The 14853-nt window shown below is 41.9% G+C and overlaps 1 protein-coding gene across 6 annotated transcripts in view; it reads right to left on the minus strand.

Annotated features, from left to right (window-relative positions):
• Positions 1 to 282: 282 nt before the first annotated feature.
• vwc2l (von Willebrand factor C domain containing 2 like) overlaps positions 283 to 14853 on the minus strand; it is a 29905-nt gene continuing 15334 nt past the window's right edge. For 5 of the 6 annotated variants that reach the window (XM_030429067.1, XM_030429069.1, XM_030429066.1 and 2 more), the window contains 2 exons: positions 12104 to 12233; positions 283 to 5169 (listed from right to left, as the gene is read on the minus strand). In XM_030429067.1, the coding sequence (XP_030284927.1) occupies positions 5018 to 5169; positions 12104 to 12233 (282 nt within the window). In that variant the 3' untranslated portion in view covers positions 283 to 5017. Of the gene's footprint in view, positions 5170 to 12103; positions 12234 to 14481; positions 14512 to 14853 lie in introns of all 6 variants that reach the window. The other variant, XM_030429070.1, reaches the window with a different exon arrangement.

Genomic DNA, 14853 nt, shown 5'->3' on the forward strand with positions numbered 1-14853 from the left:
ATATATGTTGTATAATATATCTCTATTATATGTCTATAATAATTATCTCTATATAATATATTGTATATATATATAATATATATATAGTGTTATATATATGGTGTAATCTATCTATCTATCTATCTATCTATCTATCTATCTATCTATATATATATATATATATATATATATATACACATGATTTTGGGCTGAACTGTCCCTTTAAGAGATCCTAAAGTGTCCAGAAACGTCAACATCCCGAGTAAACAAAACCGAAAAAAAAGAAAAGAAATCCACACTCACTTTTTGCCGAATAACACTTCTTTTCAAGTCTATTTAACAAAATAGGTTTTGTCTCGATGAATGATACACATTTTCATATTTCTGATTTCTTTTTTTTCCTTTTTTTTTTTTTTACTCCACCTCAGATTTCAGAATACACATTATACGTTTGAAGATATTTACATATGAACAACATGGGGAACACCAAGGGCTGTTTTCAACTTAAAAAAAAAAATTTGGACCCTATTTGTTTCTTGTACAGCTTAGTAGGGTGATCCTGTGTGAGCATGTGGTCATATACAATCAAAGATGCTCTTACCTTTAAGCATACGTTTCAAATTTCATAGTCGTAGAAATGATTCCGCATTTGATTCTGTCACGAAACAGCTCTTGGTGCCCCAGAAAACTAATACAATTGATTGTATAATAACAGTGTTTCTCTCTTCGTATCCCAGATAGTACTCTGTGTAAGTTTTTCAGGCACACTTCATGTAACAGTTTTGTTGCTGAAAAAAACAAAAAACGTAAGGGACAACAAAAAACCCCAAAACCATTAAACAATCTTCCATAGTTTCCAGCTACAGTAAGTCGGTGTCTCATGGAAAGAGCGAATGGTATGCCTTTACAAAAAATGCCCATGTACAAGCCTAAAGGTGTGGACGACGGGGAGGACAGACGGGGTCGTCTGAACAGACATTCTCGAACAGACATAAAGACTCAAGCGTCTAGGTGGAAAATGAACAAAGACAGGCCGATCTGATCTGTCCTTGAAACTGTGCAGCTTCATGTGTTTGCAAGGAGAAATGTTTGTTTGCCCAGGCAGAGGCTCCCTCCCTACCTCCCCTCCCTCTCTGAGCCGCACCGTTTCCACCGTTTAAATGCAGCCTATTCTTTCAAATGACACACATCATATACCGCATGTGAATCCACGTGTGCCGAAACTCCTCCTGTTCAGCTAAAGGTAGCGTTCATGAAATCTGTTTGAGAAGTCAGCCTACTTTAACAGTGCAGAGCGACGTACAGTACAGTACAGTACAGTCCTGCTGCGTGCCTGCATCACATTCGCTGCAGCGCTTTTAACCGTTCGACCTGCACTGAATGTACGATTTTGCTTATTTGATTTCATATCTCTGTTTTCCCCCTCTAGCTTTCCAGCGGCTCGGATCGCAGCTCAGGTTTTATGAACTTGACCCTGACGTTTGGGACTTTTTTCCGTTGACAGCTGCTCCACTCTCCGCGGTCTTATCTTAACATAGAGTTAATGATGGCAGCCACGACGCCCCGGTTTAGTTTAGCTTGGTTTTAGTTCAGTTTTTGCACCTCAAAAGCATGGAAGGACACAACATAACAAAACACTGAAACAAGTTGCAATGTGACTACACTTCGACGCACACCAACGCGCCACCATTATTCCAAATAGGACAACATTCCTAATTTGATACGGGTTGATACAGCATATCCCGACTGGGTATTTTAAATAAGACCTTTGTTTGAATGTAACATTTTCTTACTGGGGGTGTGTTGATATTATTCTGGTTGTGGGAGCATGTATGCAGTCCCAGTGTGTTTATGGTCAGCTGTGTGTTGCCTAGCCAACAGTTTGCAAGGCCGGTTGGGACAAAATGACGACGGTTCACATTTCTGCGAGCCACAGATTTGTTCACATCACACATGCCAACGTACCTAGACATTCTTACAACACCACTGGATATTTTTAAAGGGGCATTATGTAACATTTTGTAGCAACTTAAAGGTATTATTCACGTGACGTGAATTGAAAAAAGAGACTTTCCCCGTCTCTCTTGGTTGCCTATGCAAGCCTGCGGAACGTTTGTCGAAGTTGTTTCATGCTGCTCGACTGTGGCTCCCTATGTGAAGGAAGAAATGTAAAGTTGCAACAAATCCGTGGTTTGCAGAAATCAAACATTGGCCACATTGACTCTGCCAACTGGGTTGATGAACAACCCACATTTCTGGCGAGAAGAAGAAACATTATCTACTTTTTAAGGAGGCAAATTAAGCCTTTCGATTTTGTCCCTTTACTCCAGTGTTTTATACGTTTTATGTTCCTGTGCGTGTAAAAGATTTTGAAAAGGTCAAAGTCTTCACTGACAGAAGGGTTTGTAGCATTAAAAGCATGTAAGCCTATTCTAGTAGTGACCCAAAATAAAAGTATGAACCTGAAAGTGAGCGTAATATGTATCCTTTAAACATGACAGCATGTTTAAAGGAGAAATGTGAAAATTGGATTATTGTCTTTTTCGGAAATAAGGGCAAGAACCGGAGTACTCTGCGCACGTAAACAAAGTCAGTCATTGTCGTTTGGATTACCTGCTACCTGTCATTTCTGCTGCCTCCTTTGCTCGATCGAAAACACAAAAAAAAAACCCGAAACAAAAACGTCGAGCTGGGATGTTCATCCTTGCCCTTGTACTCTTGTTAATTCACTCTCCTGGAATGTTAAAGGGGTAACTCAACAGCTAGCTTTTTTTTTTTGGTAATCCATAACAGTAAACCATTGCACTGACCAGTGCGAACAAAGTAGCACTTAAAGCAGATAATCATACTGTATGAAGCCTAAAGGCCATGCTGTGTGAATCATATCTGGAAGAGTAGCAACAAGGCATCGGCGGTGTCCCTGTCAACTGACACACTCACTTCTGTCTCTCTCTGTTGCTACCCAGTAAAGTAATTCCAATATATTTCTGGAGACATGTACTATAGGCTGAGTAATTATTTGGCATTTAAAGTAATTAAGACGAATGACGCTCCTTTTATTAATCCTCAAATGTCTGCGGTGCTGAGGCTGTAACCGATAAACCGTAGATGTCAGTTTTGTTTTATGAGTCTGCAGACCTCAAGCCAGATAGATGAGGTCTGTCTCTTCACACTGAAAGACACTAAATCACTGCAGCTTAATGATGAAAATGACCCAAACTCCATTGTCGCACCTAAGACTGAACCCCACCCACACTCTTTCAATTCTGTGATTGGTTTCGTCACCCACGTGCCGCAGCTTGAGACGGCGTGGCGGACTTTGCAGACTGTGATATTCTTCCAACAAAACAAGTTTTAGTGCCTTTTTAAGGTAATCTGCCTCTTTTAGTCATTGGTCTTTTATCCTATGTTCATTTCTGTCTCATTACAGAGTGCTGGGAGCTGCTATTAAGCAGCCCATCCATCACCGCCCAGGAATAGGGTCTAAAAGGTTAACGGGAACGGATTTTCTGGAAATGGAAAAGAATCTGGTGATGAATGGCGTGAGCTTACTGGAATTCACCTTTGAATTAATGACTAGTATTTATCATCTCAAAAATATCGTGTTTTGGGGTCTGGTTGGCTGCTTTTTTTCCCTTTCCGATTGGACCACTTGAGGATCACTCCGCTCTGGGAAAATATCATGGCAATATATATTAGCCTGTCTCCGTGTTATAGCCACCACACCTCGGGAGCTATTCTAACATATCAGGGAGGGGAGGGACTTAGAATTTATTACGTAATCTATAGCTGGTGGGATAACGTAACGGCTTTGTATCCTAACAAGCCTTATAGGTTTAAGTGCCTGGGTGGGTGCAGATCAACAAACTGTGGCTACGAGATTGCGGGATGAGTGGCGTGCTTGTGTAAATGCTCACGCGGACAATGTGCGCGCAAGGAAAAGCATTCAGACATATGCAGATTCCCCCCTTTTGTCTGCCGGTTCTCGTAGAGTGTTCCCAGCATGCAGCGCCAAGCACCCAGCTGGATGATTTATCACAGAATACTCCTTGATTTAGGGAAATTAAAGCAGGCTGCTCTTGGCTCGCTAATTGCTTTGATAACAAGTTCAAGGAGTTAGTTAGTGGGAATATTTTGGAGGATATGGACCTCCGAGAGAAAACAATAACTACAATTAAAGCCGGGAAAAGGGGGCTGCCCGAAGTCGTTTGTTTGATGCAATATTGCAGAATTTTCCTTCTCATAGTTGCCGGCTACCACTTTTTTTTTTTTTCCCTGCCTTCCAGCTAATTCTGCAGAACTTGCCCTGCCTGCGCTGCTACTATAGAGACACACGACTCAAAACCCATGGTATGTGGGTGAATAAACTCAGCATCTAGGGGTTTTTTAGAGCAGTTTATAAAATTGACAGTAGCATTGTCTAAGTGTTAGAGGTGAGTTCCTGCCATAGCGGTAAAAAGTCTTAAAGTCTTATGAAGACACAAACATTTATGTTGTGATGTGCATCTTGTAAACAAGCTCTTGGAGTGAAGCCGTGGAACTCAAGCGCACACACCTCTGCAGTGCTTTCACTGGTGTTGATCCCCGCATTGACAAAAAATAAGCGCTGTTAAGTGTGCTTACGGTTTGTTTTTCCTGCTTTTGGAGTTTTACAACACCTGCGTGACTGTGACAGACGAGTACGACAAGCGAGATGACACAGACAGAAATCAATGTGAGCAATTCAACATTGCCAATGGTTAGGAAAGAGTTCAAGGAGCTTAGAAACTTTTTCGTGTTGAGAGCAGCGAGTCAAGCAAGTCAACTTCTGAAAATATATAGGACGATTAAAACTGTAGGGTGGAAACAGCCATGAGACAAGTCCCGTCTTCTTCCCAGTGGCTAAATTTCTATTTGTGTGAAGCTTGTGAGAGCATCTCTTCGATGCTACGCTGTCTCAGGTTGCTTAGGAATTGTGCTCCTGCCCTGTCAATCATACAAAATGGTGCAGTAGGCAGGGCCTTGCCTGAGCTTTTCCACCATCCCCGGTGGAGTCTCTCTATGACAACGACTGGCCGTTGAGGCACTCCCGCCGCAAACACTGCGCCGGCTTCCACCAGTCTCCGTTGTGGCAGCGGCAGATGGTGCAGTCGTCCACCTTTACTTCAATTCCGGCTGGGATGATCGTTGTTCCAGCAAAGCAATTTGGACCTGCCGCATGGGAAGGGGAGGGGAAGGAAGGGAAGAGAAGACAGGAAAGAAGGAATGAGAACGACTAGAAATGGATGTGGCTCTCTGGAGAGCTTCTCTTTTTCGGAGGGGTGGTGGAGTGATGCAGAAGAGCTGCAGGGAGTTAGAGGGAGTCAGAGCAGACGTACAGATCTTTTCACGGGCATGCACCGATGGGCTTGTTTTTGCAACACTAAAGCGCTTTTGTTAGTCTCCCCTTCTCCCTCGACATGGAGCGCTTTGCATCCTAATGCGCCGCGAGCAGAGAAGCCTGCCAGGCGCTGGCTTGGCAGTATAGAGAGGCTGGAGTACAGAGAGAGACCGAGGAAGAGAGAGAGAGGGAGAGAAAGCTGCTTTTGAAAGGCAGTAGGGAGGATGGTGTTAATCACTTCAGTCTGTCTGAAAAGGCCACAGAACTCCTTAGCAATTCCTTACATGGTTTCTTTTCCACACACTGACTGCACTGACTTTCAAAACAATAAAGAACTCAAGATTAATTTTGACGTCTGATTTATCCTTAAAACACTGTAGGATATGCTCGCGTGGATCCCTCCTTGTTAAGTCTCCTTTCATTCCAAAACGTGTTTGATTGTGTACCACCGGAATACCTCATACCTTTGCGTTTGATCGTCTTAACAGACAGAGAGACGGAGGAACCTGGGAACATTTCAGGATTTGTGCTCGAGAAGCCAGAGACACTGTTAAGTTTGCGGTGCGTTCATTATTGGTAAATACACACATGAATATCATATCCAATTTGTGTTCTCCTGCCTCTGGGGCGATTTGAGGCGTCTTCCTCTACGTCTTCTGACGGAGGAGCCAGAAGGTGCCAGGAATTCGCACCAGTTTTAATCATTTAAATGAAGCAATCAGCTGCTCAATTGGTGTGACGGTGACTTTGGATCGCTCTCGCTACTGTAAAACCTGCAAGATTCAAGACTCCTCTACGAGCGGTCGTAAAAACCTCATATGTCTCATAACTCTTGAAGACATAGTAGCTTGCACGGCTAATATTCATGGACATCTTAGTCTCCCAGTGAATTTGATTTAGTGCAGGCTAATGTAATGCTAGCAACGTAAATGTGAAACAGGAGAGTCAGTTGAACTGAGGAGATTTGGGGATACAAATCTGCACATTCCTCAACTTTGGCACAATATAGGACTTTTACATGGAAGATATTTTGACATGGGAGTAGGGAAGGGACAGGTGCAAATAAGGTAATGAGGAATGGCTGAATTCCAGTTAGCTGCTTCAGTCTCGTGGTGGTGGTATTGTGCATGCTGGCTCAACATTGAACATTGGGGGGCCTTTTCCTACTATGACAAGTCAAAATATCTGCTGTGAAAAAAGACTTATCTGAGCTTCTAAGACGCCTGCCTAGGAGGCTTACATAATTATAAGCAGCCACACTGCATTTTCGGAGTTAACCCAAGTCTGGTCATCGAATCCATCCATTGGTTATAATTTACAGTACGATTAGGAAATTGAGACGTGAGGATGGAGCTGGAGTTGAGGGTAAATCTTGGTAACACTGATTTTGAGTGGTCACTACGGAACAAATTAGCAACAAGCTAAGGATCTAACTTATGATTGACCACATTAACACAGCGGCGGTTTTCCTCTGACATCACACTCGGGGCAGAGGCGCGCGGCTGTGGTACTGCTGTGCTCTGGATTGACAAATTGTTATCATTCACTGCTTCCACATTGATTGGCAACTGTAAAGACAATGGAAAGTGAACATTTGAAGGGACATCAAACCATTTTTCAAGGTGAAACAACATATTTGATCATTCATTTTCTTCTGTTAGACAACAGCTTACATTAGCATTCAACCACTTTCTAGGTAACAATACTGTTTTATAGTGTATCACAATATGATAGGAGAGGTATAAATTTGTCCTAAAATATCTACCTTTATCTTGGACAAAGTTATTTAAGCCTGGATGTAACCAATTGGTAATGATTCATTAGTATGATGCATCACTTTACTTGAAAAAAGAGTAATTGATTGCAGAAGATAATGGGGAAGGAATAAGGGACTTATTAGTAACTGATCAGAATAAGGCAACACTACATAAAAGCAGTAACTAATATTTAAGTAATTAGTAATGAAAAAACTAATTTGTTTTGTGGTGTTCAACGGCTGGTCAGGAGTTAATCAGGAACCACTCCTGAAGAAAGTGGTTCACAGATAATTATGAACTAATCATTACCTAATGATTCATTAATAAAGTATCTCCCAGTCTGTTCTCCAGTAACTCATCATTAACTATTACTTAGTCCCTCATTAGGAATTATTGGGGAAGTACATTCATCAATTATCAGGGTCATCTTGATTTGTCCCTCACTAATTATCAGCTACTCTAAAAACATGGATTACAAGTTACTCATTATGTAAGAACTAGAAGATAGTTCCTTATTTGTTCCTCATTTGTTCCCAAGTAACTACTCAAAACTTTCTGTCCCCTATAGTAAAGTGTTACCCAACTTGCCACTGTCAACAGATAACTGTATATGAATGCAGATCCATTTTTAGGAAACTAATAAAAAGCCTAATTTGGGCTAATTTTGGCCATGTGTTCCACCTCTTTTGCTCTCCACATGGAAAGCCTGCTATGGTTGACACTTCTCAGTCTACAAATCGAAACCAGAACATTTCTGCCTAACGATTATTCATCCTCATGCAGACTGATGTCATTAAAGCCTCTACCCAGATCAACAGTACAAATCTGTTTTGTTTTTTAAAACACCACAAAACTTTCAACTCAGACTCCTAAAAAAAGGTCTTTATTAGAAACATTAGCTGTAGACCTTTTATCCACCATAGGTATTTTGACATGTCCAAGTGGGGAAAGCGCAGGAGTTTCATTATAAATTATAATAGAGGTAATGATTGCTTAATTCCATTTAGCCGCTTCAGTTTCGGGGGCCTGCTTTGTTCATGCTGGCTTAGTGTCACACTGTCATGACTTACTGGGACACGTGAACAGAGCAGAGCCATTGTTGATGTTTTTAGTAACTACTGTGCTTTTCCCATTTTGACAGGTCAGAATATCTGCTGTGAAAAAAAGGTCTTTTCGTTGGATTTATTAATTGCTTTTTTTATGGTAAGGTCTTGGCAGCTCAAAGCGGTTCAATATAGGGTAAGGTAAAGATCAAGGTCTTGGTTAAATATTGAAAAAGCATGACCTTTTTAATATTTTACCAAGACGGTGACTTTTACCAAGCCCCAACCAAGTATTTAATAGCCTAATAAAGATAAGTAATAGGGTTTGGCCAGTAACTCACAGTATTTTACAAGCTTCTGCTTCAGGTGGGATTTGGTTCCATTTGCTGCAGTGTTTATGAGTGAAAATAAGGTGCAGGAGGGCCATACATCTCCATGTGACACTGACAAAGGGAGCTGTTGGCTACCTAGTCGTCCCATCCTTTGCCTCTGCGTGGTGGAGCCCCCTGCTCTATTTGGATCTGATAAAAACCCCTTTGATCTGAGCTTAGAGGAGACATTGAGAGAGCGCATGCCAAGTCTTAACTCTCATTGATCTGCCTCTGGACAGCTGGCACAGGTTAGGCTACAGGACAAACTCGGTGGCGGTAGATGAGGGGTAGAGGGTGACTGGCGCCGCTGCCAAGTGTGATTGTTTATAGCCGGGTAGTTTTGAAGCCACAAGGACGCAAGGTTTCCAGCTACCTGTCACCGTTCGAAGGACACGCTGTCACCTGTGATCAATTCACGGCCTGTAAAGTTTTGGGGGGGAAGTCAGAAAATGTTTGTCCTGCATCAAAAACTGTCTCGGCACGTCATACTTTCCCCCGTCTACAGCTCTTTAAGGAGCGAATGCATATTAGGGCTCTCATTACAGTCTATTTGGCTCATATTCTATTAACGTTCTTGCCTGGAGGTTAAAAAAAAAGAAAAAAAAGACCTCTAATGCATAAACAAAAAAAAACAAAACTGCAACTTGTCCATGTTACCTAACAGCTCTGTGACACTGCTGCTCCATGATACGTCTGTATGAAAAAAACCCCAAAAAAAACGCGACAGCCTTCAGACAGATAAGACATGGCAGATCTATAAATTGTTTTAATCCTCATCACACCGACGAAACACTGGCCGTCTTCACACCAATCTCATTACCATTTCCCTCGCGACACAAACGCAATTACATGTATCCCCTGATGAATTTACAGTATATAATTTGCGATACAGATCAGAGCTGATTCAGTCGGACAATGAACGTGGAGAGCGGAGATAAGCGCTCCCACTCGCTGACTACTCCATTGTGCAGCTTTTATGCTCTGTGTTGCTGTTTTTCAGGGTGAAACTCCTCAAAGCTCACGAGCTGAAAGTCCTAAATAATGGAAGGCTTTGACAACAAGGTTGGTGATTTGTTGGTTAAAAGACACCTAATTATCAAGGTTACAACCAGAGTACTTATAGTTGAAATGTTTTTTTTTTAGATGCTGGAATTCGGTTAACGTGAAATAAAGTCATTAGTCCTGTTAAAAACATTTAGTAATTAGCCAAATTTGGTCTCATTGTAACCCAAGTATTGAGTGGAGCTATTTAATAACCTGCTAAAACTCAATAATACATCAGCCTTCGCCTTGCCTTCATGTTTCTGATTGGTTTTGAAATGAAAACAACTCAAAAGCTTTTCTTGCTTTGTGGAGATACTGGATCTGAGCTTCCTTCTGCTGTAACGTTTGTCTGCAGATGCTACAGCCCATCACACTGCGCCACTGTGTCTGATGAGAGCAACCCAGCCGATAGTCAGTAATCCATAAAGCTTCTCCGTCTCTCGAAAACACGCACGTTTTGTGTGACATCATAGCTAGAAAATGAAACGGAACGGTTGACAATTAAAGAACCTTTTCAGCTTTCAGCAAAAATCAACTTTTCTTACAAATAGAACCTTTAAAGCGAGAGGGCTGCCCAGCTAGAGACTACAGTTCAAGACTGTGTTTGTGTGAAACCACTGGAAAGATAGCCAAAAGGTTTCAACAGTTAAGATTGGCACCTATGACCTCAGGACAATGGGACTTTGATTAGAAGTCGGAACATCTCCAGCTGTGGTTGTGAGGACCAAAACATGTATTGTAAGCCAATTAATGACATGATGTTCTCCTCGCCCTAACCGCGTGTTGTTTTTTTTTGCCTGAACCTAACCAAACCATAAGCACAGCACTGTCAGCACATAAAACGGAAAATCGAACCCAATGGCACATAAACTCTCAACATACAGAATCTGTTGTTTGCAGAAACGCACATTTCCAACATCTCTTCTGCCAGTGGGGTTGTGTAGCCTCCTGTCTGTTCGATTATTGAAAAAAATTGTGATGAACCACCAAACTGTTGCTGTTGTTAATGAATGAATTTGTATTGTTCATTGTAGATAATACTGTTTTTTGTATTTTTTTTATGACTGAAAAACAAAAAAATGACTGAACCAATCCGGCACCGGATCGGTTGGGATCGGGTTTTCATGCTGATGTTGGCGTTCGGCTCATCGCGCTATCGTGATTGTTGACTGAGTAAAGCGATTCTGAGTGGTCTGCGGCTCAACAGACATCACAGCCACCTCGCCGTAATCTGCTTCATAAAGTCCTCCCCCGGTGAGAAGCGGCTGGCGCACAAACATTTTAACAGGGTCGTGCTTATTTTGCATAATTATTTGAAATGCTCGCAGCAGGTGAAGTAAAGAGACAAACGTCTGACCGTCTTCCGCTAATTGCATGTCTAACCGCAGCACATAAGTGGATGTCTTCCTTTCACAGTCCCATGTCCCTTGGCCAGAAATGAGAGCTAAACAGCATTCCTCATTGTCCTTTCTCAACAGCCCTCAGCCATCCACTCCCATAGAGATTTATCTGTCTGCCAGAGCCTGACCAGGCACCCTTGGGGAGCCTGGAAACGGCAGGCCTACCCTGAAATGCCAAGGGTGTCACTGTGTCCTGTCAGCCTGGATTAGCTCTCTCCTAGAAGCTTCTGCAGCCTTGTTAGTGTGGGTGTTTGTGTGTTGAAAGAAAAGAAAAAGCAAGCAAGCAAGGGGGGATAAGGAAGGAAATGAGAGATAGTGTGAAGGGAAAATGTGGGTAGTTGTGGCGAAATAGCCATTTAGCAGCCGCCTCAAACTAAATTCCTTTCTTCACATTTATAGGTCAACTGCAGCTTGAAAGGAAAAAAGGGAAAATATTTGAGGATATTTCTTCTTTGCCTCTTTTCAACAGAACAATTTCTCTATTTTTGGTTGACACCCAACATAATGAGAAGGCTGCAATGCAATAACAAGGCGTAAAATCATGAGAGCACATCCTATTGTCAACTGGGAGAGGAAAAACTTTCCTTGCCAGCTCCTTTTTCGGCTCTCAAATTATCTGAGGGGTTTACATTGGATTTCTGTCGCGGCAGCGTTCGTGCTCTCCGCTGATGATCCTTTCCAGTCAGGACAACGTCGCAGTTACTGTACTTCGGTCATAAAGCTCCGTCTGTCCCTCAGGATCCTGCTGGCAAAGGGAAATCTCCCACCTCGCCTTGTAAATAGCCAATGAACCATTGGAATCCTATAATTCTAATTTAGGGATTGGCTGTGTGTGACAAGGGCGTCAGGGCACTGGGAGATAAAAGGCTCTCCGAGGACCCATTAGTCCCTCCTACCATGCCTTTAATCAATGGGCTAATGTTTACTCTGCTTAGTGTGTCATTTATAATTAAAACTAGTACTGCTCATTAGTGTCCAACGGGCCCAAGGTAATAATTTTAATTCATAAAACATCAATTACATCCTAATCCTCTAAAGGCGCGGCCATCAAACGGCGATATACAGATAAACTTTCCGTCATTGGTTTAATGAAAATTTAATGACTTCGTAAAGGAGTGTGCGTTGAATTCCAGAGGAGATGAGTGTTTACCGTTTTTACAGATGGGGCAGCATTGCTCCGGCTCGTACACAGGGTTGACACACTCTGGGACGGCGCAGTCGGACACCACACAGTGCACCTCATTATTTGGTTCGCAGCGGCACCATTCACAGGGTGACGGCTGTGGGCAGAGAGGTGGAAGAGAAACAGGGAATCGGGGGTTAGATGATTCAGAAGGTGTCACCGAGGCTCTGCATGGCACTCTGAAGAAACAGCCCGGTTCCTATGTGCATATTTAGCGGGCGTTTCCCCAATTAAATATTTCACTGTTCTATGCATCGCATCCTGTCTCCATAAACAAAGCTGCAAGTTAATAAATTATTCACAAAGGCAGTTATATTAGGCCCGCTTGCCTCTTAACAAACAGAGCCTGTAGCGGACTGAATAAAATCACAAGATATAACCTATGAGGCAGTCTACAGACTTCGTGATATTTAGTGTTTTGCTGCATCCTGCTGCGGTCGGCCTCAGGAAACAGTTCAGAGGCTTATCTTACCACCTCTGCAACATGTAAATCAGTGCTATGCAGCTCTCTCTCTGCTGCTGCTGCTGCTGCTGCTGCTGCTGCCTCATACTTGACTCTATCTTCACAAAGTCTCTTGACCGGAAAATGAACTGTAATGCAATTACATGGAGTGGAAAAATACAAACTGTTTCCAAATCACGAAAGGTCAACTGTTCATCATATTAGATTTTTCTTTCTGCTCATCATAGAAGGAGACCCTCAGTGCTAACCCTCTCACAGTCTACACTGGATAAAATATTGTTTTTTCTTTTCTGGGTGGGTAGGTCAATGTACGTGGAGAGCAGCCACAGCGGGCGCACAGAACCTTTCGGATAAGTCATAATCAACTGAGTTTTTCATTTTGCAATCACTCACAGATTGACGCAGACCCCATTCATATATTCAAAGCTACATTGTGAGCAAATTTTGACTCTTGAATGACGTTGAAGTGGTTGACTTTATGATAAAAAAGTACTGCTATGCACTTAATAGATTTAAAGCAATAGTTCAGCTGAGGGTTAACGTGAGGATAATAACAGCACTCTAAAGCTGAGCACGTATGAAAACAGAAACACAGCTTGTCCAAAGGTCCACCGGCATTCCGGAAGCTCACTAATTACACTGACATTACATATGTCGTTTGATTAGTTGCTAGGTAACCAGCAGAGGCAGGAGGTTCCTGGTCAAAACCGAGGAACCTGTGAAAGAAGGAAGGGGTGTCACATTACATCAGAAGTCTATGGGAGGTGCACAGACAGGCAGATTCAAACCCGACATATGTACGTCGTATGACCTTTGATGAAGACATGCCTTTACAAAATGAAAAGACGCCTCAGGGAACAGGCTGATGGCTGATTTTTACAAATGGGCACATTTAGTTATTTGCTGTTGGTCTCCCAACAGTATTGAAAACATGATTATAGATATACTTTACAGTGCTCAAGGCGTGTCCGAAGAGATTACTACCCAAATCTGTATCCCTCATTCCCTCTCTCTTCCTTGTATTTGATCTGAGGCTGATTTATGATGATTGACAGGTCTAAAAACGGCTAATCTTACAGATACGTGCTAACATATTCAAATGAAATCATTGGTCGAAATCAACAAACGAAATCAACAAACGACCTCTGATCACTAATTATGCTTTGAAGTAACCTTTAGTGATAAAATAACAAAGAAGCTTTCAGGAGAACAAATTTAAGCTGCAGAAAGTAATGCATTCAACACATAGCTAATCCACCTGATGCCTGGTCACCATATCAAAACCTGTGGGTAACATCATTTGGCCAACAGGCTCGGGGTAAGTTTGGTTATGGTATTATCATAGTTAAGTTAACCTCTGAGGCAGGAAGTAACAAATACTCATTGTATTTAAGCAGACTTTTCAGGTCTGTACTTTTTACTCTTACTCCCTATATTGCAACACAACTATCTTTACTTTCTGCTCCTTTTTAGTTTGAATACTCTGAGGGGAATTATCAGTCATTTTTATTCTTTCATCTGCAACTTTACTTAACCCTACTTAACCCTAACATCACAAGACTGATTTCAAGCTAGTTATTTGACGTCCTGGAAATGAGACTCAACAATCGACTATCTTCCTCAGCTCGGACGAAATCCTACGGATCCTACCTTTAAGTTTAACAGTCGTAGAGTTATATTAATATGAGGTCCTTCAGAGGGGTACTTTTTACTTCTACACTTTGAGTACATTTAATAGCCTGTACTTTTGTTCTATTACCTGAGTAAAGCAGTTGCATCAGTTTTACCTGTGTTGATTTGTTTTGTCAGTACTTCTACTGGAGTAAAACATGTGTGTACTTTTGCCGTCTGGCTAACTTACAAACATTAATCTGTTACTAACCTCAGTCAGAAGCTCCAGTCCATCATAAATCTAGGATAAGATTAATGCAATGCAATTAAATTATTCAATTAGCACACAAGATTAAATGAAATGAACTTTAAAAACACATGAAACAAGAGCAAAACAACAACACACTTGAAAATTAAGACTGAATTAGTGACCTACAGAGGTGCGCATACAGAGCGAGGCTGAATTCCCTCCTTGTTTTTTCCGTCTTTCAACTAAGCTCGGCTAACCAGCTGCTGGTTCCAGCTACGTATTTACTGTGCAGACATGAGAGTGGTATCAACATCAGTCAAACTATTGCTTTTAAGCGCCGACTGTTTGGCTCTAGTATGCTGTATTTCCGTCTCATACAACTGAACAGTAACA

Source organism: Sparus aurata, chromosome 9, assembly GCF_900880675.1.
Source record: "Sparus aurata chromosome 9, fSpaAur1.1, whole genome shotgun sequence".
Classification (NCBI taxonomy): Eukaryota; Metazoa; Chordata; class Actinopteri; order Spariformes; family Sparidae; genus Sparus; species Sparus aurata.